This window comes from Osmerus eperlanus, chromosome 1 (assembly GCF_963692335.1).
Source record: "Osmerus eperlanus chromosome 1, fOsmEpe2.1, whole genome shotgun sequence".
Lineage (NCBI taxonomy): Eukaryota > Metazoa > Chordata > Actinopteri > Osmeriformes > Osmeridae > Osmerus > Osmerus eperlanus.
The window spans coordinates 14,536,940-14,563,784 of record NC_085018.1 but is presented as its reverse complement, the minus strand read 5'-3'; the positions used below and the strand labels follow the sequence as shown (position 1 = coordinate 14,563,784).

At 47.1% G+C, this 26,845-nt stretch overlaps 2 protein-coding genes across 3 annotated transcripts; one reads left to right on the top strand and one right to left on the bottom strand.

Annotated features, from left to right (window-relative positions):
* Nucleotides 1-1,192: 1,192 nt before the first annotated feature.
* slc41a1 (solute carrier family 41 member 1) lies at nt 1,193-20,561 on the top strand. Of its 2 annotated transcripts, none has more exons than XM_062461733.1 (11): nt 1,193-1,333; nt 2,563-3,711; nt 9,741-9,848; nt 13,655-13,726; nt 14,087-14,231; nt 14,581-14,727; nt 15,303-15,450; nt 15,535-15,614; nt 15,715-15,849; nt 15,966-16,114; nt 16,478-20,561. In XM_062461733.1, exons 2-11 carry the CDS (start codon nt 3,232-3,234, stop codon nt 16,661-16,663), a joined length of 1,650 nt encoding a protein of 549 aa, XP_062317717.1. In that variant the 5' UTR covers nt 1,193-1,333; nt 2,563-3,231; the 3' UTR covers nt 16,664-20,561. The 2 variants fall into 2 exon arrangements, with proteins under 2 accessions (XP_062317717.1, XP_062317708.1); XM_062461724.1 differs by having other exon boundaries at nt 1,193-1,489.
* Nucleotides 20,562-21,270: 709 nt separating this feature from the next.
* si:ch211-112f3.4 (EF-hand and coiled-coil domain-containing protein 1) lies at nt 21,271-24,941 on the bottom strand. The gene is made up of 9 exons (XM_062474024.1): nt 24,371-24,941; nt 23,597-24,098; nt 23,366-23,500; nt 23,007-23,083; nt 22,725-22,857; nt 22,459-22,603; nt 22,122-22,247; nt 21,907-21,976; nt 21,271-21,782 (listed from the first exon to the last, which is right to left on the bottom strand). The coding sequence occupies exons 1-9, from the start codon at nt 24,939-24,941 to the stop codon at nt 21,577-21,579; spliced, it is 1,965 nt and encodes a 654-aa protein (XP_062330008.1). The 3' UTR covers nt 21,271-21,576.
* Between the last annotated feature and the right edge of the window lie 1,904 nt (nt 24,942-26,845).

Sequence of the window (26,845 nt, the reverse complement as noted above, 5' to 3'; positions counted from 1 at the left end):
TTCTCTCTCTCTCTCTCTCTCTCTCTCTCTCTATCTCTCTAATACATGTAAATGACACCAAGCAATAACCCAATCTAAGCAGTTCCAATCTCTATTACAGTTGGTATCAAAGGAACAAGCTGTGATTTTCTGAAACAGTGTTTGCTACTGTAACCCAGCTGTGTATACAGTTCTGCTCATGGTACCACCCTGGAACCACGTAGAGATGTACTGGAAAATGTGGGAGAAACAACAGGAAGTTTCCCTGTGCTCTATTGTCGAGCCTGCTCACATGGAAAACTGCAGGGATGTGACAGGATAGAGCTCCAGGCAGCATCTAGCCCCACCTGAATCACCCAGGCACCCAGCTGTGTGTCCAGGTGATACACACAAGGCTTCCATCGAGTGTGTGTGACACCCAGGCCTCTGATCCACGGAGGGTGACCCGATGGAGCAGCTGTGCTCTGGGTAATGTGATCCATGGAGGGTGGCCCGATGGAGCAGCTGTGCTCTGGGTAATGTAGGCCTGAGTCTTTCAAGATTCTGTCAGGGGGGAAGGGTTGCTCTCGAAGATCAACCCTGGCATTTAACACTGACTATTTCACTGGGGTCAAAGTGAGATCTCACATGGGGCTTTATTCACTGCTAAAGGGGTAGATCATTTTAGAGGTTGACAGTAAACATTTGTCATGATGAGCAGGATATTTAGTCTGACACGTTCCAGTGAGGGAGGGTGAGAGACATATATCAATATGTAACACCATCACATGCTGTCTTATACAGTATAGTCATGCAATGCAGGTGACTTTGTTTTCCCCATAATGTTGCAGGTAATCCCATTTGTCTGTGGTGCATAATAGGAAATAGTCACTTTGGGTAAAAAAAAATACAAAAATCAACAATATGAATGAAACCTTTTCTTGGAGTTGACACTTTAAGAAAGGCTGTATGACTGATGCACAACAAATGTGGCCTTTTGGTAAATGAGTAAGAAACACATCCGCACTAGTTTAACCTACATTCTAAATCATTGTATCCACTTCATCCGTCTACACTGTGTGTGATACACTGTTAAATTAAAACTCTTAAATCTCAACCCTGGTAAATTAGTAGGCACACGGTGACCAGCACCGCATGGACGTGTGTGTGTTGGGGGGGGGGGGGGGAGTGGGCCTCACGCACGCGCTCACTGTCTTCAGATGCGTGTGGAGGATCAGTGCCCGCCGAGTGACTTACTGACCGCGTACGGAGTAAGATAATCGATGCGCATGCAGCAACTGGCAGGATTCTAAAGGAACAATGTGACTGGTCGGGAATGACAGCCGTAATCGCGCGGGGTTAATGATTTACGCGGGTATGGACCGTTGCCGTACATAAGGCATGCACACCGGCACCAGTGGCACTGAAAGTATAGCCTATATTACGGGGTGGCGGATATCATTCTACTGTTCTGTGGCTTGTGCGCTCGTCTGTCTGTTTCTCATCGCTTCTGTCCCAGCGTGTTAGTAAGGTAAATACGTCAAACCAGAAACAATTTGTATTGCTTGCGTGTTTAGTTGTTTCACGTATTCCATGTACGGAAGTCTAACATGTAGCGTTATTTCTCGCTCAGTGAAATGAGTGCCTCTAGTAAAGGTCTATGCAAAGCAAGGTTGTCACATACAACTGTATATTAGCCTGACTAAAATACACGATGTGTACCATTCTGTTATGATTGTGGAAACATTACACTGCTTACACATTTAGCTGCATTACATGAATGGTTCATGCTGTCAATGCGGAAAGAATTAACTTGTCAACTTGTTGAACATATGAGCAGAATAGATGGGTTGCCCTATTCAGTTACAATCAGGGGCTCACTAATTTACGCCTGTGCCATGTTGGGTTGGAGAGTATTGGTCCTGACTACTAAACAGAAGATTGTTCCAGGGGGGAAACCAAGTGCGCACTGCATCCTTTGCGGATGTCGTAACATGCGGAGGGAGAATCAGTGCTAGAGGATGTACATACACCTCGCCTAATGGCAGAATATTTATAGCAATAAGAGGAAATTACATGTTTGGTGTGTAACTATAGATAAGAACCCTTCACCCATAAGGCTGTGAAGGTTGAGCCGCATCTTGTCACAGTGGGTTTGCTTGAAGAACACACTTATTAAGCGAAGAAGTCAACTCAGCTTGCAAGTATGTGGCTGCTGATGTTTTCCGTGTTATTTCCGAGTGTTTTCTTTAGTAGTCTGGAAGGAAAACGACACATGCAGAGCGATATCCAGTGAGAAGAAATGTTATAAGCAGACAAGATGTATGACTTATCGGAAACATGTTAACATATGTTGCATTCTGGACTAAAGAATGGTCTCGGTCAATTCGTTGTGTCCATATAAACGTTACATGTGCCAGTAGACTTTCAGTAGACTTTTACGCACACAGTGGTGGACTGGTGGACTGGTGGATAAGGATAAATCGTGTGTATAAGGTCGCAGAAGACTTTGCTGTGGACCGGAGTACAGATCAGATCCTATTGTCTAAACAAATGTCAGGTTTGTCTAAAGTTAAAACACGTTTACCTCTGTCTTTCTTGCAGGTGACCACTGAGAGCTCATGTGGTACAGACACTTTTCCGCAGTGTCGTAACTCTATCCTCTCGCTGCAGACCTTTAAATACATCTCCTAAAAACCTCACACAAGTCACGTGGTGTAAGGTGAGCGCTTTCCTGTCCTGCACACGGGCAGGGACATCAGAGTGCGTGCTGCACTGCTTAAAACGGTACCGAAGAACCTTTCTGCTTATTGGACATTTAAATATACAATTTCAAGACTTTTTGGTGCAATTTATCCATAAGCGTCAAGAAGTGTTTCAATTTTTTCTGTTCGCACAGCTTTTTTTCCCTCCTACTTTAGAACATTGACATGTTTTATCATTCTGTTACACATCTGTCAACTGGGCGCCTGCAGTGAATGGAGAACATACTCACTCTTCTACCGAAGTATCGGCAAGATCTCACGCGCCTGGAGACGGGCCAAACACTTGACTTTATCAACGCACGCGTTGATGAGCTACTACATTTGCTGTTAATATTTGATTATTTTGCCTTAAGAGACCACACACGAGTGTCCCTCTTCAACGTTATTTAATGGGATAAATTAACTCGGGATCAGGTAATTAACCGATCAGGGGAACTCAGAACTTAGACCCAATTGGGCTACTGTTTCCTTATTTCTCATCACGCCGATTGTCCTCAAAGGCCTCCGCATGGTACTTTGGTCGAAAGAACAAGACAAACTGCCCGACATCGACATGTCCTCCGGGGACATAGAGATGAAAAAGGAGGGGGCCCCAATGCCACCGGGCTATCTCAACTCCAACGGCTCCGTTCACCCGATGATCCTTACCGAGGACCCAGAGGAGATGAAACAGGAGACCGGGGGCGAGAATGAGCAGACGGAGGTGACCTCCTTCACTGACCGGACCGATGAGCCAGGCGAGGAGGAACGGTCGGAGATAGTGGTCATAGACTGCCGAGCGAACGCCAAAGGCCAGCGCGAGGAAGACGCTTTACTGGAGAATGCAAGCCAGAGCAATGAGAGCGACGACATCAGTACTGACCAGAGCCCTGAACCACCTGTACCGTTGAAGGAGACCTCCTTCTCCATCGGGCTGCAGGTGGTGTTTCCGTTCCTGCTGGCTGGGTTCGGGACGGTGGCGGCAGGAATGGTGCTAGATATTGTGCAGGTAAGAAAACTTATACCAACAGCGTTTGATACCCATTGACCTAATAAACGATAGGTAATCACATCAGTATATGTTGACACTGCCACAACATCTGTACAACCACAGTAGATGGATCAAGATGGGATTTTGAGTTGTCATGCAGCAGATAAATTAAACATTCATCTGTATCCATTTCCCAGGAGATGCATGTCTTATCATAATCTTACTAAAAACAATCATTGTCATGTCAACACGTCATGTTTATCAACATAGTAGAAAAAGTCACGATCAACATTACACGATGACAACCTGACTTGGATGGACTAAGATGGATAGGTGGATAGAAAGAGGAAAGCTGTGACTAAGACAGGGCTTGTATTGAGCCCTTATGTTTGGCCATCAACACCATAGGGCTGGTAGTGCACACCTGCCAGATACAGTAAAGACTGAATCATGTCCTTATGTCTGTTTCCTTGTTCCTGTGTTCTTGCTACTTACTCTATCACCTCATCGGATTTGATCTTACGTGTATACATATATCATAAATGACCATATGTGATTTGACACAAAGATCTTCTTAGTACCTGACCATGTCCATAGCTTCTATCCAGCTACAGTGTTACAGTATCTTTCAATGCAGGCTCATCCATCAGAGAGGCCAGTGTCTGTGGAGGACTGCTGCTTAGGGGCTGGCCTGGGGTATGATTCAATGAACCGCTTTTTGTCACACTTGATTGGATCAGCATGTGTCAATCATTGTCCCATCAACCTATCTGATGGCATCTCTTTAAAGAAGGGTTGAATGGGCGGTCATCAGAGATCATGGGGGTATTTACATAACTTGTCTTTCCATCCCCTACCCCCTCCTTCCTCCTGTCCTGGCATATGTTGCCTTGTACATTGTGCACCTCGACCAGGGTGGGAACACTGAGAGGAGAGTTTATTCATTTGTCACTTCCCCACGCCAGAAATATTTATATATATATATTTATATATGGATTAATTTTTTTATTTAATTTTTTCATAACAAATGACAGTAATCCTACATTCCTGATACAGTGATTCCCTGATCCATCAGTTGCCTGGTTGGCGAGTGAGGGCCAGACTTATGGTAATTTACAGTGTAGCAGGAACTTGTGCATAGATGCTGGGCTGGGGAACATAAAACTCAGGTGACTAGAACACAATAGAGAGGACTAAAGTGCTGTAGACAGGGCTAGTGTTGGCTCCCAGCTGCTCCTGAGCAGGGAGTTTGAGGAGGCAGAAAAGCAGAGCACTGCTCTACTCGGAACCTCAAAGAAAATCATTTAACTAAGTTATAATTACTCTCCTCCCTCTTTCCTGTTGACTCTCTGTCTGCTTTCCCCCTCCCTCCCTCCCTCCCTCCCTCCCTCTATCCCTCTCTATCCCTCTCTATCCCTCTGTCTCTCTATCTTTCTCTCTCTCTCTGTTACTAACTGTGTGTGACTGCATATGCATGTGCAGAGAGCTGTGGCAGTGTATAAATACTGTCCAGGCAGCCTGGCAGGTCATATATTTCTTTAAGGTCAGCCTCTGGTGCAGATAAAGCTGGAGGTGTCTGGTTGCCAGGAGACGAGGCACTGGCACAGGCTGTCTCTTTGGATGCCAACATGGTGTACCCCAAGAACTCTGAACAGAGCGGAGGGGGGGGGGGGGGCAGAGAGAGGGAGCAAAGGGGGAAAGAGTCACATCACTTACTTTTAAGTGAAAGCTAGAGCCGAGGTAGTGTAGTTTGGGGGTTAGAACATTATAATCATGCCCCAGAGAGAGAGAGAGACAGAGAGAGTATACGTGTAGTACCATTTAGTCAAAATGTTTCTCTTTCTTTCTTTCTCCATCCCTCTCTTTTTTTCTCTCACATTTCTCTCTCTCTCTCGTAGGCATATCGAGTTCTTTCCCCTCAAGTTAGTCAATTAAAGTATAACAAACAGAAAAACATTATTGTTTCAAAAAGTCCAAGTCTTAGACGTTGTTCTAAGAGATGCATTATAGTAGGTTTTACTATAATGTAAAATAGTCTTAGAGTCCTCAGAATACTTCCTGGAGTTAGTCTGTTGCTGTGTTGCTGCAACCTGTTAGTCTGTTTACCCTAAGTCTGTCTGTCCCACAGCAGTGGGACAGACAACATGGCGGCGAGACATGGTTTTAGCCTCAAAAACAGACAAACAGTCTAAAAATAAAGAAAGCAGTAAACAGGAAAACACAGTCAACACAAAGGCCTGACACCAGCCAAGCCCTGTCTGCCTACCAGAGGCCATTTTGGTCCAACCACATCCAGTTGCATGGTTTCCACAGGAGCCAGAGTGCATCTACAGCGTGGGCTGGGTCTCATGTGACTGACTCAGTACGATCGGCTGGCAGCTGGTCTCTCTCTCTCTCTCTCTCTCTCTCTCTCTCTCTCTCTCTCTCTCTCTCTCTCTCTCTCTCTCTCTCTCTCTCTCTCTCTCTCTACAGTATCATCACATACAGTATTCTCTTGCAAACAGCATGACAGTATTTTATTGTCATGGCTGTTGTAATTTCTAATTTCCTTGTCTCCTGTCCCTGATTACCACAAAGAGATAAAAGATGATGATAGGTGTCTGTACTTCCTCATATCTTTCGTGGAACTGCTCCGGATATCAGTTGCTTCCTTTCAGTAGGCAGCTCGTAACTAATAGAAGATTACAATAGTGGAGACAGCTGGTGTCTTTGAAAATTAATTTGAAAGGATTAGTAGGTTAGCCTGCTATTAGAGTAAAGCTCTCGCTAATATTTCAGCGAGTCCAGAGGGAGTTTTCATGTTCAGATTTGAACATTCTGGAAGGCTCATCTCTTTGGAATCCTCCTTTGAAACACTGTCTATTTCCAATAGTGGAAAAACCTTGGAAAGTGACTGCTATGCAGTTACTACAGTATTATTTGGTCAGCAGTTTTGTGTTGTTGCCAGTATTTCTATGACGCGGTCAGTGTTGCAGTGACGCTGCGTTCCCCAGGGCTCAGATTTCAGACCCTCCATATAGTGCAGCAGTTGTCAGATGATCAACAGTGGTCAGACGGGCCTGCAGCAGCAACATGAGCCTGCCACAGGGCACAGGGACATGCCACAGGGCCTGTACACCTGTGGAATAGGCAGAGACACACACATTCCCAGAACCAGGCTAACCAGAACTGTGTCTGGCCTGGGGCCCAGGTCGCATGGAGAAAACTACACATGCTCACTGGGAGAATAAAGTCTTGCTGGGAGGAGGGTGGGGGTGTATGTTGGGATAGGGGAAAGGATGTGAAAAGAGAGTGTGAGATGGTGCATCTTATTGGGAGAGAGAGTCTGAGGAGTGTGGGTGCTCGAGGAACCAGAGCTAGGGTGGCAGGGGACCAAGCCAGGGGACTGAGGTCCCTTTGGAGTCGGCCGCTTTCAAAAGGCCACGGCGCTGACAGGTTGTGGAGAGGAGCTGTTCCACCTGCTTTGAGTGCTGAGTCTACGCAGCATACCATTATAGCTGGCTCGTCTCTCTCCCAGAGCTGTGAAGTCAGAACAAATACTCTCCTTTCCTCCCTGACAGCTGCTACTGTATGTATTGATTAGGCTGCAGTCTGCCTGGACTGTAAGTGCCCAGTGCCATTGGGACAGACTCTAAACATAAGCACTATCCCTGCGGATGGATCGATGTCCTCAGCCCCATTGCCCCGTCCCTAGACCACAGCCCTGCCCTGCTGTACTGTACCAGTCCTAATAGACCACAGCCCTGCCCTGCTGTACTGTACCAGTCCTAATAGACCACAGCCCTGCTCTGCTGTACTGTACCAGTCCTAATAGACCACAGCCCTGCCCTGCTGTACTGTACCAGTCCTAATAGACCACAGCCCTGCTCTGCTGTACTGTACCAGTCCTAATAGACCACAGCCCTGCTCTGCTGTACTGTACCAGTCGTAATAGACCACAGCCCTGTCCTGCTGTACTGTACCAGTCCTAATAGACCACAGCCCTGCTCTGCTGTACTGTACCAGTCGTAATAGACCACAGCCCTGTCCTGCTGTACTGTACCAGTCCTAATAGACCACAGCCCTGCTCTGCTGTACTGTACCAGTCCTAATAGACCACAGCCCTGTCCTGCTGTGCTGTACCAGTCCTAATACACCACAGCCCTGCTCTGCTGTACTGTACCAGTCCAAATAGACCACAGCCCTGCTCTGCTGTACTGTACCAGTCCTAATAGACCACAGCCCTGCCCTGCTGTACTGTACCAGTCCTAATACACCACAGCCCTGCCCTGCTGTACTGTACCAGTCCAAATAGACCACAGCCCTGCTCTGCTGTACTGTACCAGTCCTAATAGACCACTGCCCTGCTGTACTGTACCAGTCCTAATAGACCATAGCCCTGTCCTGCTGTACTGTACCAGTCCTAATAGACCACAGCCCTGTCCTGCTGTGCTGTACCAGTCCTAATAGACCACAGCCCTGCCCTGCTGTACTGTACCAGTCCAAATAGACCACAGCCCTGCTCTGCTGTACTGTACCAGTCCTAATAGACCACAGCCCTGCCCTGCTGTACTGTACCAGTCCTAATAGACCACTGCCCTGCTGTGCTGTACCAGTCCTAATACACCACAGCCCTGCCCTGCTGTACTGTACCAGTCCAAATAGACCACAGCCCTGCTCTGCTGTACTGTACCAGTCCTAATAGACCACAGCCCTGCCCTGCTGTACTGTACCAGTCCTAATAGACCACTGCCCTGCTGTACTGTACCAGTCCTAATAGACCACAGCCCTGTCCTGCTGTACTGTACCAGTCCAAATAGACCACAGCCCTGCTCTGCTGTACTGTACCAGTCCTAATACACCACAGCCCTGCCCTGCTGTACTGTACCAGTCCTAATATACCACAGCCCTGCACTGCTGTACTGTACTGTACCAGTCCTAATAGACCACAGACCTGCTCTGCTGGGCATCACAAAGGACCACGCAGTCATCAGTTTCAGGCCTCAGCCACCCTCTCAAAGATGGAAAAACAGTTTGAGGAGGATTCACAGTGGACGTAGGTGGTTGGCTTCCCAAGACATATCATTTTGTGTACGCTTCCACTTGTGTGTGGGCGTGCGTATTTGTGAAGTATTCATTTTCTCTGACACGTATCCCTTCAGAACTTGCTGGCCTTGCTCATAGCTGTCTTTGTCCTCTCCTACGAGAACACATTGGCTGGAGGAGGCAGTTGGCACCGAAAGGCCTTGTATTTATGCTGAGCTAGAGAGCTGCAGGCAGATGTATAGTGCTTACTGTAAAGCACTTTTGGCTGTAGAGGTTATATGAAAGAGTGCATGAATTATGTTGGAACTCCTTATGGGGGGGGGGGGGGGGGATATGCAAGGAAAACGAGAGAGCAGGCAAGATGGAGAGGGGAGAATAGAGGACAGATTGAGATACATGGTGTATAGAGGAAGCTGGGTGTCGTGTTTGACCTTGTATAAAACAGGATCACAATATGATACACAGTCTGTAGAGATAGAATGTCAAGAAATTATACATTAGCTGAATCGATATGAAATGGGGCATAACAAGGTCGTTCAGACACTCTCCTCCTGCTTATATACCTTGTTTAGCTGCCTGTGTTCCACAGGAGATGCTGTCATACCAGACAGGGTCATGTTGCTAGGTTCACTACTACTGTGTGGTGGTTATGTGATGGCGTTATTGATATTGTGTGATGTTTCTGTTTCTGACATCATGTGAGGGTTATACTGATGTTGTGTGGTGGTGTTTGTTTCTGACATTGTGTGATGGTGTTTCTGACATTGTGTGATGGTGTTTCTGATGGTGTGTGGTGGTGTTACTGTTTCTGACATTGTGTGATGGTGTTTCTGACATTGTGTGATGGTGTTTCTGATGGTGTGTGGTGGTGTTACTGTTTCTGACATTGTGTGATGGTGTTTCTGATGTTGTGTGGTGGTGTTTCTGTTTCTGACATTTTGTGATGGTGTCTCTGGTGTGTGGTGGTGTTTCTGCCGTCGGGTAAGGGTGTTTCTGATGTTGTGTGGTGCTTTGTCTTGCAGCACTGGACTGTGTTCACGGAGGTGACGGAGGTCTTCATCCTGGTCCCTGCTCTGCTGGGGCTCAAGGGCAACCTGGAGATGACACTAGCTTCCAGACTGTCCACAGCGGTAAGTGTGTGTGTGTATTTCATTATGTGGTTTATTTTGCTGTATTTCTGTGCAAGACATATTTAGTCATTTTTTTATATCACATATGCTGTGACAAGGTATTGAATGCTGTAGGACAGCATGGAGTGCTTGATCGGCCGGGGGTTGCAGGTGAGGAGAGTGCTAGGTTGGAGAGGGGTGGAGGGAGGGGCATGGACGTCATCCCACCTCTGAATGAGGGAAAGCTTTGTTTACGTCGTCTTGGAAACGCTCCTCCCAAAGCCAGCCAAGTTTGTGACAATGCCTTATGTGGGGTTTGTCAGGATTCAGTTTTTCAGTTCTTAGTATTAGGTTATTTTGGTTGAAAACAGTTCTTATTCAAGTTTGATTAAAGAGATCTAAGACAAAAACAATCAGAAAACATTCTGCTAAACTTCTCAGTTAGTTGGTTTTCACTTGGGACACATTCTTCTGAAACAAAAGAGAGGTTGTTCTGAGGGAAGGTGTGTTCTCTCATTAGAGATCACAACGTATGCTTTCACTCTCACAAAGAGATGATTCATAAGGTTTATTTAAGTTTGGGAAGTTTCCTAATAAGTTCTTGATAATTGTTTTGTTTTTGTGATACCCGAAACAAGTGCTAAGGCCTAGAATGGGAAAGTGCCTTGTATTGAAATGGCAATGAGCAATGCTGTTGCTCATTGGAGGCCGTGAACAGTTTGATCTGGACAGAATACCTCTGGGTTTCTTCCAGAAAGGGCAAACGAAGGGGCAGACTAACCCTGTGGTTAACTAAGAGAATTAGATCCCCGAGCAGACAAATCCACGCATTCTTTCCATCATTCGGTGGGAAACAACGACTGAAGCTCATTAGCTGATTTCCTGCACTTTCCCAGCTTTACCTTCACATCAGAGTCAAACAGAGTCTGATCCAGTTCTGTTTCAGTCTCTCCACACACGCTGTCCGGGACTGACCACCTCCAGACTCTCTTCTGACCCTGCCCGAGACCTCTCCCAGCCCAACCAAAGCTTACCAGACTAGGGGCAAAGCTTGCTCACCACCCTGATACCCGGTCAGGACCTTGACTGGCCCCTGGAGGCCATGTTTCTGTTTCTTCCCATGTTGGTGCTAATGACCACCAGATTACTTCAACTGTACGTTGAAGTAATCTGGTGGTCATTAGCACTTGACTTTTAATCAAAATATGATATTTCTATTCTGTCTTCTGTTCTACATTGCCCACAGATTTGTGGATATTCCACCTACTCAAAGTTTTCCTCCATCTTGTAATTAAAGTGGTTAAATATTAAGTTGTCTGATGAGGTATGGTGGATGGAGAAGTTTTTGTAAAAAATGGCTGCCTGAAATAACCTTGATAAAATATGATTTTCCTTAAGTAATCATATATTTATTCACATCATAAAAATCCCCTAGTTCCCTTCTTCAATATGGTATAAACAGTTAAGGTGTATGATTTAATGTGAAAATTCATAAAATATTAATATTAATATGAATATCATATTTCAACAGCATATGGAATGTTTGGAATGTTGGCTTAGGCAGTAAAGGGTTAATTCTGAAAAATAGTTAATTCCATGCTGTGGCAGGCAAAGGGGGACTTCAGTTCACATGACCAGGGGTCACAGGAAAATAGACCTCTTTGTCTGTGAGTTGAGTAAAACGGTTCTCTCTTTCCATTCCTCTCTTTTTTCTCTCTTTCCCTTCATCTCTCTCTTTCTCTCTTTCTCTCTTTCTCTCTTTCTCTCTTTCTCTCTCTCTCTCTCTTTCTCTTTCTCTGTAAACAGTTGTTTTTGTGCCACTCTCCTATCCCCTCTTGTGTGTAATTGTACCTAATTAACTGTATGTTTTGAGATAATCAAGTTTCGTGAATGAATGCTGGCAGTATACAGGCACTGGCCTTCACATCGTCATCATCTTACTGGAAGTTTCAGAGCATGTTTACAGTGGCAGGTCATAGATGTCAGAGTTTGGCAGCCTTCCTGTACGTGTAATGCCACAGCACTCCCCTCTCTACAACAAGTAGACCTTTCTCTGTCACATGGGTGGGACTGTTGATGTGTTGGGGATACCAGAGACCACCTTATCTAGCCACCAATACCTACACACACACCCACACGCAGACATGTGTCCCCATGCTGGCGTGACCTCTACAATGTCTTATCTTTCTGACCTTAGCTCTGTTATCAAAACCGGTGTCGGCCTGTTCTTCACTGATCTATCCACACAGACATGCACGCACACACGGTCACGCACAGGGGTCACACTGACCGAGGGAGGGGTCACTTTGGGAGTGGGATGCTATTTCCAGTTATATAAGGACACACAACCGTACATACACACATGCTATAAACACACGCACATACACACAAATAACCCAGCTGAAATCACTTATCAGTCTTGTCTGTAAAGTGAGGTGGAGTTTTTCTCAGAATTACACACTCCTCTTCAGCAAACTGCTTTATCAGTGTTGTTTGACTGTGCATTAACTTTGTGTGCAGATGGTTTATCAGAAACCCTCTCTCTCAGGCTTTGTGAATAAAAGAACATTCTCACAGAAAACAAAATCCACTCTGAACAGGTCTCTCTCTTAAATTGGTCAAATCCCAGCACAGCCATGTTAAGAGAATGCTAGCGTAACCAAATAGCAGCATTTTAGGGAAGTGGAGCGTGGTGCAGCAGTTGTGTGTGTGTGTGTGTTCCAAAGTGAGAGATTCAGTGCCAGGTTGAGAGGCTCCTTCTCTGGCTCAGTACCAACACCTCTATTCAGACTTCCTCATTCTCTCTGTCTGTGTGCCTCTCTCTTTCTCTCTCTTTCTCTCTCTTTCTCTCTCTGTCTCTCTTCCCCCCCCCCTCATTCTCCCTCTTTCCCCCTCATTCTCTCTCTTCCTGTCTTTTTGGCAGTCAGAGTTGTAAGGGCCACTGTCATGTGACCAGGCCTTGATGTAGTGCTCCTCTGTGAAGAGAGAGGAGAGAGGAGGAAGAGAGAAAATGCGCCTTATGCTACTCACCAGCTAGTCAGCACAATAACAGGTATACTGTATGTACTTGCAGTTAGTCCTATGGAATACAAATGGATGTGGTTTGGTAAGCACCACGGACATTGACCCCCCTCCTCTTGTCTTACGGCGCCTCTACATGTCTAGTGAACGGCGGGAGGCTTGTTTCAGTGCTTCACACGTCCGATCCTCGACCGTCCCTCCCTCGCCTCTGCAGCACAGCTTCCCTCCACAACAGTGTGAGATCATGAGAGGACGTTTAGACAGGGAGGGAGGGAGAGAGAGATAGAGAGACAGAGAGAGAGAGAGACAGAGAGAGAGAGAGAGAGAGAGAGAGGGCGGGCGGGAGTAGAGGATGTGTTTCCAGCAGGCCTGCTGCTTGGTGCCCTGCCACTGAGAGACATCAGGATCATAGCTTCAGACACACAGTGGCTCTCTGTAGGCTGTAGCCACTTGATGCTGGAGACCATGAGGCGGTGTGTGTGAGCGATGAGATAAGTGGAGTCGGCCGCAGGGCAGGGTGTTGGGGTGAGGGTTGGTGGGGGAGGGAGGGGGGGGGTTGTTGGAAGAGATCAGGGAACCTTTGTCCAGAGAACTGTCTTCTGTTTGTTGTTGTGGGGCAGAGGGGCAACGGCGCCTGCAGATGCGACACACACTTGTGCTGTCTTGCTCACACACACTCACACACACACACACGCACTCAAACTCATATCAGCTGGGCTATTTGTGCCTGCTCAAGTAGCTGTTGAGCGGGTTTGGCTGTGTTGATGATGTGTGAGTGATGTGCCCTGCTGTGCCCCTCCTCTCAGGCGAACATCGGTCAGATGGACACATCCAAGGACATGTGGCAGATGATCATGGGGAACCTCGCCCTCATCCAGGTATCCAGACGGAACCCTCCAGAACTCAACACCACGCTACACCTAGACATAGAACGCTGCGAGGAACAATACTGGAACACAGACTAAATGACTAAATGTTCAATGTGTCTCCACTCCCTGCCCCCCACACGGTGGGCAGGGAGTGGAGACCAGGTCCTGACCCCCCTGACAGAGGTAGGGTAGCTCACCAGGTGTGTTTGCACACCTGGTGAGCTACCCTAGACATGAAGTCTGGCACACGCACAGTACATACTAGACACATGCACAAAGTACACTCAGATAATCATTATTCATTCAAACACACCCAGGCACAAAGCAAGCCCTCTCACGCCACCTGCCTGTCTGTCTGTCTGTCCCCAGGTCCAGGCCACAGTGGTGGGGTTCCTCGCCTCCATCGCTGCTGTGATCTTTGGCTGGATCCCGGAGGGCCAGTTCAGACTGGGCCACGCCGTGTTGCTTTGTGCCTCCAGTGTGGCGACAGCCTTCATCGCTTCTCTGCTGCTAGGTAACAGCCAGGGCCACACACTATATCTCACTATGTCTCTCGCTCTCTCTCTCTCTCTCACTCGCTCTGTCTCTCTCCTCTGTCTCTCTCTCTCTCACACTATATCGACAGGGACAGTGGACACACAACTGGGATTTACAATATTGCCAGCCATGTAGTCATTCTTCAGTAAGATATTATACATTTTGTATATCTATTATACTGTATGTATAATATTCTCCTGAAAATAAGATAGCATTCTAAACTTTGTATAAGATGTATGTGTTTTGAACTCAGAAGCACCATTTTTATGTATCAAGCAGCTTGTGTTTGGTTTGTTTGACCAAAAGTCCTTCCCTGGCTTCCTCAGGGCTGATCATGATTGGTGTGATCATCGCATCCAGGAAGGTTGGCATCAACCCTGATAATGTAGCCACACCCATCGCTGCCAGTCTGGGAGACCTGATCACCCTCTCTCTGCTGGCTGGCATCTCCACGGGCCTGTACAAGGAGCTAGGTACCCAACACACACAAACACAAACACACATTTCTTCCTTCTCATCAGTCTCACAGGATGTTTTCAGGTTCATCTAATGTCGCAATGACATATTGAAGCTGGTTTGATAGTCTCACCACGAATGTTTGGTTGACCCCTTCCTGACTAGACGCAGGGAGGCGTAAAATAACAGTGTGATCCCAGTCCACACAGTGAGGGTTGATCCCACAGCTAACCTCACAGGCTGTTTGTGTGTGTGGAGGCTCTATTGTTAGCTCAGTGATAGTGTCTCCACCACACCCAGCTTTAGTGTTCCTCCCACCCACCCACATTCACACACACACACAGTCATGGAAACATCCATCACATTGGAGAATAATCACACCCTCACAGCCAGTCTGAGCATCTCAATCAGAAATAGACGGATCCGTGTTGGGTGAGAGGGTACCTCTGAATCTGTTCTGGTCCACAGCCTGTTGGCGTTCAGGATGAGCCATGCCCTCCATGTGCTGTGTTTCTGTCTCTGTATAAACTGTAATGTTATACATTTGTGTGGTTCAGGAAATGAACCGAGGTGTTTGTGTGTCTGGTTGTAGACCTCAACAACTATGCCAACCCGCTGGTGTGTGCTGTGTTTGTGGCCATAACCCCTGTGTGGGTTCTGATAGCCCGGCGGATCCCGTCCACTCGAGAGGTGCTCTACTCTGGCTGGGAGCCTGTAATCATCGCCATGGCGATCAGCAGGTGCCACTACCACTACCTGACAACCTTGAGTAGCAGCCGTGTCATGTGCTTGTGTGTTAGTATTCATCCGTTTCCCTCTCTCAGTGTGGGAGGCCTGATTCTGGACAAAACGGTCTCCAACCCCAACTTTGCCGGCATGGCTGTCTTCACCCCTGTCATCAACGGTGAGACTCTTAAACAACCCTCTGTTGAACACACAACCAGTAATACCGACTATATACGTCCATGTTTTCTGACTGCGTGTGCGTGTGTGTTTGTGGCCAGGCGTGGGCGGTAACCTGGTAGCGGTCCAGGCCAGTAGAATCTCTACCTACCTGCACATGAATGGTCTACCTATGGGTGACCCAAACGCTCCCCCCCGGAAGTGTCCCACCCCTTGCATGTCCTTCTTTGGCTCCAGTAAGAAAAATACCGTCTTATTCTGCTGTCTAATATATGATGCAACAGATGTAGTTATGTAAGGTAAGGTTTGAACATGATCCCTCTCCACCCCCCCCACCCCCCCCCCCCCCCAGGTGTGAACTCTCGTTCAGCTCGCGTGCTCTTCCTCCTGGTTGCCCCAGGACACCTGGTCTTCCTCTACACCATCAACTCCATGCGAGCAGGACACACCACTCTGACCTCCATCTTTATAGCCTTCTACATGGCTGCTGCACTGCTGCAGGTACATGCACACACACACACACACACACACACACACACAGACACACACACACACACACAGACAGACACCACCTTCACCCATATGTTGTGATATCAATTCTCTGGTTGGCCCCAATGCTGCAAGACACATCCACATATCTCTCTGTCTCTCGCTCTCGCGCTCTCTCTCTCTCGCGCTGTCTCGCTCTCGCGCTCTCTCTCTCACTCGCTCTGTCTCTCTCCTCTCTCTCTCTCTCTCTCTCTCTCTCTCTCTCTCTCTCTCTCTCTCTCTCTCTCTCTCTCTCTCTCTCTCTCTCTCTCTCTCTCTCTCTCTCTCTCTCTCTCTCTCTCTCTCTCTCTCTCTCTCTCTCTCTCTCTCTCTCAGGTGTTGATCCTGCTGTACTTGGCTGACTGGATGGTTCACTGGATGTGGAGCAGGGGGATGGACCCTGACAACTTCTCCATCCCCTACCTGACCGCCCTGGGAGACCTGCTGGGCACTGGCTTCCTGGCGCTCTGCTTCCACATCCTCTGGCTCATCGGAGACAAAGACACCGATGTGGGAGACTAGACAAACAGACGCACCGGGACATGGACAACAGGACACCTGACACCGGGGAAGAGTCTCCATCTGGCTCCTCTGCACACCAGCGTTGGGCAGGTATCAGATGAAATCCTCTTCTGTTCTGTTCCGGGGCTCTGGTCGACGGTGGTGCCTTATAAGGAGAATAGAGTTGAATTTGAGCCTGTCGGGGAACTCCTTTTCCCCTTCTGCAACGTCTGAACGACTTCATCAGTGTGTCTGTTTCAGCCATAGAACAACAGCAGCACTACGACCCCCAGCACGACGCCTCAACCCTCCCCCTCGTCCCCCCTCGTCCCCCTCCTCCCCACCCCTCCTCCCCACCCCCCGGTCTACACGACTCTCCCTTTGTATCGCTACGTAACTGAGCTCCACTACTTTGGTTATTATTCTTATCACTGTTCTGATGGCGATTATTATTGTTGCACTTGATATAAATCAATATCAGTTCTGATGTAGGGCAAATCCTCATTATTTTAGATGGGGATGTCAGCCCACAGGCTAGTCACTCAGACATGTTGCCTTTGTAAAGATGAAATCAACTTCTAACACTTGAAATGACACAGACAGACAGCAAAAAACACACACACACACACACACACACTGAAGCCTAGTACGCTGAATCACCAAGTGCTTTATGTGTTTAGAGATGTGCATGATGATCTATAATGTGATGTAATAATTGGAGGTGGGAGGTTATGGGCACTGTGGGCCTTGGCTGGGGGGTGCAGTGGCAGCAGCACAACAGACCTAAATCTCTTTAAAATAACCCTTATGTCTTAACTCAAGTTCAGCTGACTGCCCCTCATGTTGCCCCACCCAGGACGCAAGAGCTGCCCCTGACCTCCGACCTGAAATCAGATCCTGCGTCCTGCAGTGCTGTAACTGCACTGCATAAGATTAGGGAATGCTTCTCAACAGAGGTTGTTTTACATAACATTTGTATTCATATAGCAGACACTTTGATCCAAGGCGACATACACATGATATCGTATAGGTCCTATCTTCTGACCTTTCAAGAGGCCGTGCCTCCTGAAGGGTTAACATTGGCCCTGGTACTTAACACACATCAGCCTTTTGGTCGGGCCATTTCTACAGAGATCCCTGACCTCAGCAATCAACAACATCTCCTAGTTTCCAGTTCTGTCCTCCTGGAGCACGGGTCAGGGGGGCGGGGGGGAAACATCTGAAATGAGATCTCTCTTCAATGTTTACTGACTTGGCACAGCCATTATGGAGACAGTGAAACTATGTGGTTAGTATGTTTGTTTGGCCGAGTTTGGCTGTTGGGCCCACAACCGAGACTCAAACAGACACACTCAAGGGGTCAAGGGTCCCATGTCTGTTAGGTCACATGTCTGTTGGGTCACAGAAGTTGTGCTGTAAGGTCAGAGAGGTGATATAGCGACACAGGCTGTTTCCAGTTTAATTGGTATGTGTACAGTCAGTTCTGTATTCACACTGTAATTAGAATGTAGAGGAATGTGTTGCACATATGGAATGGTTGGTGTAACAGAGATGATCACCTGCTGACCTCTTTGAATATCATAAATAGTATGATGGATGTGCAATTTTATTGGAGGGGAACATGACGGTCTTGATTGGTTTGTGTGGACTGGCAGGTTCCAAATGTGGTTATCACCATTGCAATTGGTTGAGGAAAAAGCTGTCATTGTTTTGGTCCAGTTCAGGTTCAGTGTTGTCTATATCACATCCCAAGGGCTGCTCTGAAAGACCATAAACCTGAACCACATGCCCAGGGCAACCACCTACTGAACACTTTGTCGATTGCAGAATTAAATGTTTATGACTCAAATCCATTTAGAGTGTTGGCACCAGAGGCTGTAGGACAAACCATATATCTGGTGCCATGATTGATGATAGCTTGTATGTTTAGGCTTGCCATAGATGGTACAAACAGTTACAGCGTTCATAAAATAGCCTTTCAATATTGTTTTATAAGTGTGAGCATGGGTACACACATATGCACATAGTGCCACAGTGCTTGCATATGCCATATGAACTGGCTCAAGTACTTTAAAATAAAATAAAATGATCTGTTGTGTCACAGTTAAGGAAGAGCGAAGAGGCTATTAGAGATTACAGCACACAGCCATACTGTCAGTGAAGCCTGTCTCTCTGAGGCAGAGCTTCGTTTCGCGTTTCTATGCATTTTAAGGGGCCAGCAGAATGCATGTGCAGGGCACATAAATTGAAAATGCAAAAGTTGTCCATTCAGAATGACTTTTCAAAAAATTGTGATGTTAGATGTGGCACATTTTACAAAATGGAAGTTGGAATTTATGTGATTATTTGCATTAAAAATAGATTTAATTTTATTTTACTTTTCATTGACTTTTTTCCTTAAATATTTTGTGAATGTCATTTGTAATAATTTGTTTCTGTGAATTAAATGTGCAACTGTAGAAAGATGCAACAAGGATTAATCAGTAGACTTGTGCAAAGAACCCTAATGTATAACAGACACCAGAGGGCGCCACTCATATAATTTTACTGATTTAACTCAGTGGTAAAACACCTCTTATTCTCTGCATCCAGTCTTCAAAAGTATGTTCTCTGAACTTGGCTTCAACTTGTACCCTACACTCGAGAATTCTTAATTCTATGACTTTTATCCTTGATTCTAGAAGCTGTGTGCAACATGGTTGTATCTGTATCATTCATTCTAGAACCTATATCCATGAGTCTAGAACCTGTATTCAAGACCCACATGCCTTGGACTCTAAAACGTGTATCTTTAATTCTAGAACCTATATCTTATATTTTAGAACAAAACCTGTATTCCACTCTCTGCTGTCTTACTGACCAGGTGCCAAGTGTTTGGCCTCCGCAGGATTGAAAGTTGTGAATACTTTTTTGGGATGAAGTAACGCTTTGTCTATTTATTTTTAGATGCACACAAAGCAAATTGTACATATTATATATTTATTCTATAAAAAGGTGTTTATTTTTCATTTGATTTTGGCTCTGTTTTGTTTTTGTAATTATTACACTTTTTTCTTTTCTCCTGTATATTTTTTTCACTCTTTTCTTTCTTTTCTGCAATGGGCCAGTAGAGATTTGGCGCAAGCTGCAGTGGATTGGCAGTGAAGCTAACATTTAGCATAGTGCCTAATATGTGACAAACTACACACCTCACAACCCCTGCAACAAGCATGGGAGCCTGCTAAGACAGAAACGCCTTAACCTATCAGAGCCAAGCTCAACTTGAGAGTAACCAATCAGGAGCTAGGCTCAACACAGAGTAGCATCTCTAAAATTAGCTTTGATTAATAACTGATTCAGATTGATTATGTTGTAATTTAATACTGTCTGAAGGAGTGTGACCTAGAAGAGAGAGTCTGTCATGGCTACATAGCCCTCTATTTAGAACAAGGATGAGTCAATATTGTAAATCGAGGGCTCTGCCTATGTCTGAATCAACCAACATGGAGGTTCAGAGAGGAAAACAGACAGATTATCTTTATAACTCACACCTTCCCCTCCTTCAGTATTGCCCTCAGTGCTTCCATCTAGACCCCCCAACCCCACTCGGAACACAGCTGACTCTTGGCTAGGAGACACATGCTGCAGCTGGCTGGAGACCCCTACTGGACATAACATGAACAACCGTACCTTGACACAATGAGATGTTTTAGTAGTGTATCCATGTCTATCCAGCTGCCTCTATTAAACACACACACACATAGAGGAAACATACAGAAGCACACTCATAGAAACCTCCTGAGGTCAGCGTGCTCCATATGTGGACTCCCTGTCCCCCCCACCCTCACCTTCTCTTCTCCATGGTAACAGTAGCGAGGGTCCCTCCCTGCAGGATTTTGTATATTGCTGGAAATAAAGGACTATATTCTTTCGTACCACTCCTCCGTTTCCCAGTCTTTTTCTGTGAGTCTGTATTTTTGCTGCTGTGTTGGAGGCCTACATGGGTTACATCATCTCCAAAACTCACATCTACACTGTTCCTAATTCATCCATTCACAAACACATTACTGATAGTGAGCTCTACACAACTGCGGAATGTAGTCGCTTCTCAATCAACCTCTGGGGTTGATGTCAGGGTCCTAAAGACCTTGGGAGAGAACTGTGGATCGCTAATAGCAACAAAGCTCAATTCCTTGTCCCTGAAAAGGTTCACTCTGCAGCCCATGAACACAATGTCAACGTTTTGGTGTGTTTCTGGCTTCCATGTGACCCTGAGGTTCTTTGACTTCCTAGCTTTCCCAAGACACAGATAAGCGTGAGGACTGTCTCATGCTCTCCTCCCTTCTGCTCCTCATCCTCCGCTCCAGTGTGGGAGCCACCCTTCTCTACAGGGTGATGCCACTAGCCACATTGCAAACAGACAGATACAGTGTGTGTTTGCATGTGCGTCTGCATAGCAGTGTATATTATCGGACAAGTAGCTCACTCTGTATTTAAAATGACCCTGAGTGTACTTTATGAAGCAACTGGCCCCAGCTGACATTATGATACGATATGTATCTCCCCAAAAATCCAATAAAGCAATCTGAATGGTAATACTTTAACAGTTTCATGTTATTTGATAGTTATATGGTAATATATATTCCTCATGAAATACTGACTGATTTAATATTTGCAGAATAATTTAGTAGGCATACAGAGTAAAACATGGAAATTAAATATGTGATTTAACTACAAAACCAAAACAGATTTGTGAGGATAGAATTGCACAGGTCTATGTGGTAAAATGTGTAAAGAAAACACACAAAAAAAACAATATTGGATGGGAAATTGGAAGTTGTTCCATCCTTTTGGACAGTGCTGGAGTCAGGGGTTATGGAGGACAGCCTTGGGGAACATCTAAAGCCGGAAGGTCATTGGGGTCATGGTGAAGGTTGTCCTATGGTGATTTGAGCTCAGCAGGAGATAAGCAGGGGGTTAGCACTGGAGTTCTGCTGACTGTGACTGGAGGACACAGAGCCTTGTGCCTGTCTGTCATCTCCACTCAGACCACTACATCCTCCTCCCTCCTCCCCCCCTCCCCATCCTCCATCCTCTCCAGGCATCTCTTTGGACAGCTGGGCACAGAGGGCATCAGCCACCTGTAGCACCTGCGAGGGGCCTGGTGACACATAAACCAATCAGTGCAAGAACTGACAGGATGTGTTTCATTTCAGTCATTGCAATGAGTCAGCTAAAAGGCTGACTTCTAAATGATGATACACCAATGAATGGGCGAGGCTTACCCTGACCACTTCCACTGTACATGTCCAGAGTGTCCATCAGAATCTTTCCCAGGGCTCTGCGTGACACATTCTAGTAAGAATAAGAGAAGTCACATGTCATAACAAACAATACACCAGCAGGTGGCATTGTAGAGTTACTTACAAGTCCTCATGAGAGCGAGAACTTAAACTCACGCTATGCAGACAAGCTAGGGTAAGGAGGTTTATGAGCATGCCTTTTTGCGTAGCTTCAGCAGGAGTGTGAGTGCGTCTGTTAGTTTCTCCTCCAGCAGAGCCAGCCGTACCCTCTCTGTCTCCACCAATTGCACCTCCAGCCTCAATCCCACCACCTCCTCACTCCTCTGATAGGGAGACAGACAAGAGCACACACTTTAAAAGTGTCCTGGTGTCTACCACATTGGCGGAGGCCTTGTTTCAGGGGCCCAGATTTGATTACAGCCCGGGCCATTTCCTGCATGTTCGGCCCTCTCTCTCTCCTTGCACCTTCAGCCCACACTATCAAACATCAAATGCTCCTATGTACTAGGATATATCCAACTCTTTCTCTCTTACTTTCTGCAGTTCATTCCCCCTCTCCTCGGCAGGGCAGAGTTCCTTGCGGCCCCGCCCCTTGCCATCCCTGGGGGAGGTGACAAGGTCGTTGTCATGGAGGAGGTTGTGGGAGAGGAGGAAGTTGTGGACTGTAGGGTTAGGACATCTGGGAAGAGAGGGAGATGAGAGAGGAGCAGTAGTTACTATGTGTCTGTGTTTTGTGTGTGTTTGATTGCGTGTTTGCATGTGTGTGTGTGTGTGTGTGTGTGTGTGTGTGTGAGACCAACCCTTTAGCGGTGCTGTGCAGTCTGTTGATGAGCTTCTTCACCTCTGTCAGGCAGCAAAGTCCCTCTTCTGTCTTCTCCTCCTCTTCCTCATCAGAAGATGCTTTACCCTCCACAGCTCGCTGAAGACCCTCGCCTGGAGCACAGAGGTCAGAGGTCAATCAGGCGTTTCAGTAGGGAACAACACACTAAAACTGTATACATTGATCCACACAGCCTTCAGTCTCTCTCATAAAAAGAACTCTCTCTCTCATGCAGTGATTTGTCCACAGGCCTGCCACTCACTGGTCCTGAGGCAGGTGTCCTGCTCGATAGGGTAGAGGGGCCGGGGGAGGGGGTTGTCTCTGCAAGTGCAGTCTGATCTGAGGTCAAAGGTTAGAGACATGGGTCACATATTATGCCCTGGGGGTGGGTTGTTCGATGACTGGGTTGTGGGTGTGAGTGTGTGTGTGTGCGTGTTGAAAGCGTGTAAGTGTTCAAGCTCAGACTTGTCCAATGAGAGTGTGACAGCTGCACTCTGTTAGCCATGCAGTACAGCCTCTTTACAGCCACTTGAACACCTCCACATAATGTGTAAGCTATACTGTTTGACTGACCGACACTCACACACACACACACACACACACACACACAGATGTGTGTACCTGTATTCCTGAAGCTGGGACTCTAGTTGTGCGATTCTGCTCTGTAATGTTGGGACCTTATGGGCCTGTTCCTGAATCAGACGGACTCGCTGTAGGCCCAATCTAAGAGCTTCCCTCGCCTCCTCGGCCCGCCTCCTGAACACCAATACACCAATCAATAACCAACAAAATCTTAAATGTTCTGTGTATATCTGAACACATTCTGGAGTAAATTTAGCAATCAGAACCAACCTTATCTCAGCGTTCTCCTTCCGCAGCCGAGACTCCACCCCCCCCAGTCTTCGAGCCTCCTGATAGGCCCAGCTAAGCTCTTCCTCCAGGCGCTGATTGAACCTGATTGCCTCCTCTACCTGTCCATCACGTGAAGAGCGAATCAGCTTGAGCTCCCTGAGGAGAAGGTCCCGAGGGTCCCATTTGTCTGATGCCCCTTTTGCACACATCCCCTCCCCACCGACTCCACAGCCTCTGCTCTGGGGCTTCGAGGCCCCCACAGCCCCCTTCTGGCCCTCAGGGCTAGCCACTTGAGAGGATGTGGATGTGTTTGAACTCGAGTGACTGAGTGCATTTGACAATGACTCGTTCGCTTGATCTGTGAGGGCACCGTGCCCCCTCTCCCGTCGCAGTGCCACCTCCAGGGCCAGGCAGCGGGCATCGCTCCCCTGCAGAGCGCACCGCAGGTCCTCCACAAGCTCCCTCAGAGCTGCAGCCTCACTCTCAAACTGCTGCCCAGGACCTACAACCAGAAGGTCAGACTAAGCCAACTTGCATGGCAGCTTACATCGATTGTCATTAAAAGTGCTGTGAAATGTGGTTACTTTGCGATGTGGCTAGTAAATACAGACTGTTTTGTACAGCTCTTCTGCTTTGCTGTCTATATGCACTGTACGTGGCCATGGAAAAAAATTGAATGGAATTTTTTTTTGCTGACCAACAGTTTGATGTGTGAGTATAAGGAAGAGGACAGGGTACAAAGTGCAGGTATTGATAAGATTTGTTTGAAACTACCTTTCTCAGAGCTCCCATCTCCCCGACACTTCATCTCTTGGGAAGCGTGTATAGGTCTCCTACCGGTCTGTTCTCTTCTGAGGTCAAAGCTGACACACTTTCTCCGTCTGACCCGCGGCCACCGAACTCGTATCTGACGCTCCACGTGCTCAGTTTCCGCGGTAACGGGAAGGCGCAAGGTTCCATTTTGTAATGCATGGACGCGAAAATACCCGCATAGCCGTGAATGAAAGTCCTTAAACGACAGCTCGCTGAGAAGCCCGACGCACACACCGTGACCTTCATCTCCCTCTTTTTCTGCGTCCGGCGCTTCCCTCTCCTCACTTGCTCTGGTGAGCCCCAACACCGTGCAAAGCACCGTAAAGTCTTCTGCTGATACCACGTCGTCACGGTTAGAGTAAGCCAGGTGGTGAAAGACCTCCTGTAGGTACTGGTCTATTCCCGTGGCCAGGACTACAATCTCATTCTCCACACCGGGGTCGGGGCAATGGTGGTGGGCTAGAGCGCTGCGCAACCACTCGCCCTGACGCGCTGCGCGTGGAGAGGAATAAGAAGCCGGTACAGTTTGCATGCTGTAGTATATTAACTAATACAGTTCACTTCAACGCGTAACGCTGATATAACAGTTGGGGCTTTTGTTACCCCTAAAATATGTCCCGATTAGGAAATAGACTGCCTGTAATTCTGTGTTCCCGATTTACGCACGATTCCAAACCGCCCAAAACAGAAAAATCACATATTCTCAACTTTACTCACTAAAGTCACTGTTTTAAAGCAGGTCCCACTGTCCGTGTGTTGCAGAACCAAGTACAGACACGCGGCACTAGGGTTTTTCTTTCTCCCTGGTGTCCGTCGAGTCAGGACTGACATATGAGGAAGGAGGAAATAGGGCGGTGAGAAAGTAAACTCACAAGACAGCTCCACCCGTATTCCTTCAAGTGTGTGAATGTTTGTGAGACAGAGCTAGAGAGAGAGAAAGAGAGAGCTAGAGAGAGAGAGCAAGAGAGAGCTAGAGAGCTAGAGAGAGAGAGCTAGAGAGAGAGAGAGCTAGAGAGAGCAAGAGATATTTAGTCAAAGATAAGATGTCCTGACCAACCTGACAGAGGTGATTATGATTATTGAGTTGCAATCTAGCATGCAATAACAGATTAATTTTCTCAGTGTCCTATGTGACTCAAATAACTGCAGGCACTTTGCTGTCCATCCAATGAGAGTTGGAGACCTGAGTTATGAAGGCTTCTGTTTCACGCTTAACCAGGGAGTGAGTCACAGTAACTGCTAAAAGGGAGGGACCAACTATAGCAGGACACCTGATACACACACCTATACCACATACATACCACTGTCTCAACATCATCAACAAAATACCAATGACTTCCAACACATACCTGCACTTCAAGCCAAAACATTAAACACACACACACACACACACACACACACACACACACACACAAGGCCCACAACGTCAGTTGGCATGACCGGGAATCAAACTGGCAACCTTCGGATTACTAGCCCGATTGCCTCACCGCTCAGCCACCTGACTCCCATATGCATTGACTCCCATATGCATTTCCGAAGAAACCCAGCACCTGCACACAGCAGCACAACGGAAATACCTTTACCTCTTCTCACTGCAGCGACTCATCACACACACCTGACAGCTACAACAAAGAGACCGTCCAGGGTTACACCCACCCATGCACACGCATGACTTCACAGACACACACCATCCACACAGAGATCTGAACTAGACAGCGCTTCAACGGCAAACAAGCAATCTATCGGATCAGGTATCATAGGATTACACCTAAACAGACCGCATGAGATGAGTCACCAGTGTCAACGGATTCTGGGGAACTTCCTAGTGCCCAGCAAGTACCTGACTTGTTTAGTCTTCATTCTGGAGGTGGGGGGGGCAGGGGGGGGGGGGGGGCACAGTAGGGTAAACTTCCGATTGATAGTGCTCCTCATTCTCTAAAGGTTTTATGTTTCCTCCAATGAACCTCGTCCATCTGTGGTTTACTAGGGCTATTGAAGCTGTTTCACCCTTGTGGGTCAGTCTAGACTCGAGGATGATGTCAGAGGTCTCAGCCACTGGGGTCTAAACATCCTCCCTCCAACTCTCCAGATTGTCAGACAGCACACTGTCATCTCAGGAAGGCAGACCTGTACACTTGAACAAAAAGCCGTAAAAAGACAGACACAAGAGAAAACACAAAGACAAGATCTACCCTGGCCTTTTTCATGGACAAGTGAAGGCAAGTGAAGCAGCTCCTGGCTGGGCTGCTCTTAGTGTGTGTGTGTGTGTGTGTGTGTGTGTGTGTGTGTGTGTGTGTGTGTGTGTGTGTGTGTGTGTGTGTGTAGTCTTGGTCTCTTCCAGCTTCAGGGCACACATTACTGTACTGGGCTTGGCGCATGGACACACAGGTACACACACCCACACAGACATCACACCCACAGGGAATGGCAAACGCG

Coding starts and splice junctions, on each gene's coding strand:
- slc41a1 (XM_062461733.1), top strand. CDS start 3,232: ATGGTACTTTGGTCGAAAGAACAAGACAAACTGCCCGACATCGACATG. Junction 14,728..15,302: donor GGGCCTGTACAAGGAGCTAG/GTACCCAACACA, acceptor GTCTGGTTGTAG/ACCTCAACAACTATGCCAAC. Junction 15,615..15,714: donor CTTCACCCCTGTCATCAACG/GTGAGACTCTTA, acceptor GTTTGTGGCCAG/GCGTGGGCGGTAACCTGGTA.
- si:ch211-112f3.4 (XM_062474024.1), bottom strand. CDS start 24,941: ATGCAAACTGTACCGGCTTCTTATTCCTCTCCACGCGCAGCGCGTCAG. Junction 22,858..23,006: donor GGACACCTGCCTCAGGACCA/GTGAGTGGCAGG, acceptor TCTGTGCTCCAG/GCGAGGGTCTTCAGCGAGCT. Junction 22,248..22,458: donor GGGGGAATGAACTGCAGAAA/GTAAGAGAGAAA, acceptor TCTCCCTATCAG/AGGAGTGAGGAGGTGGTGGG.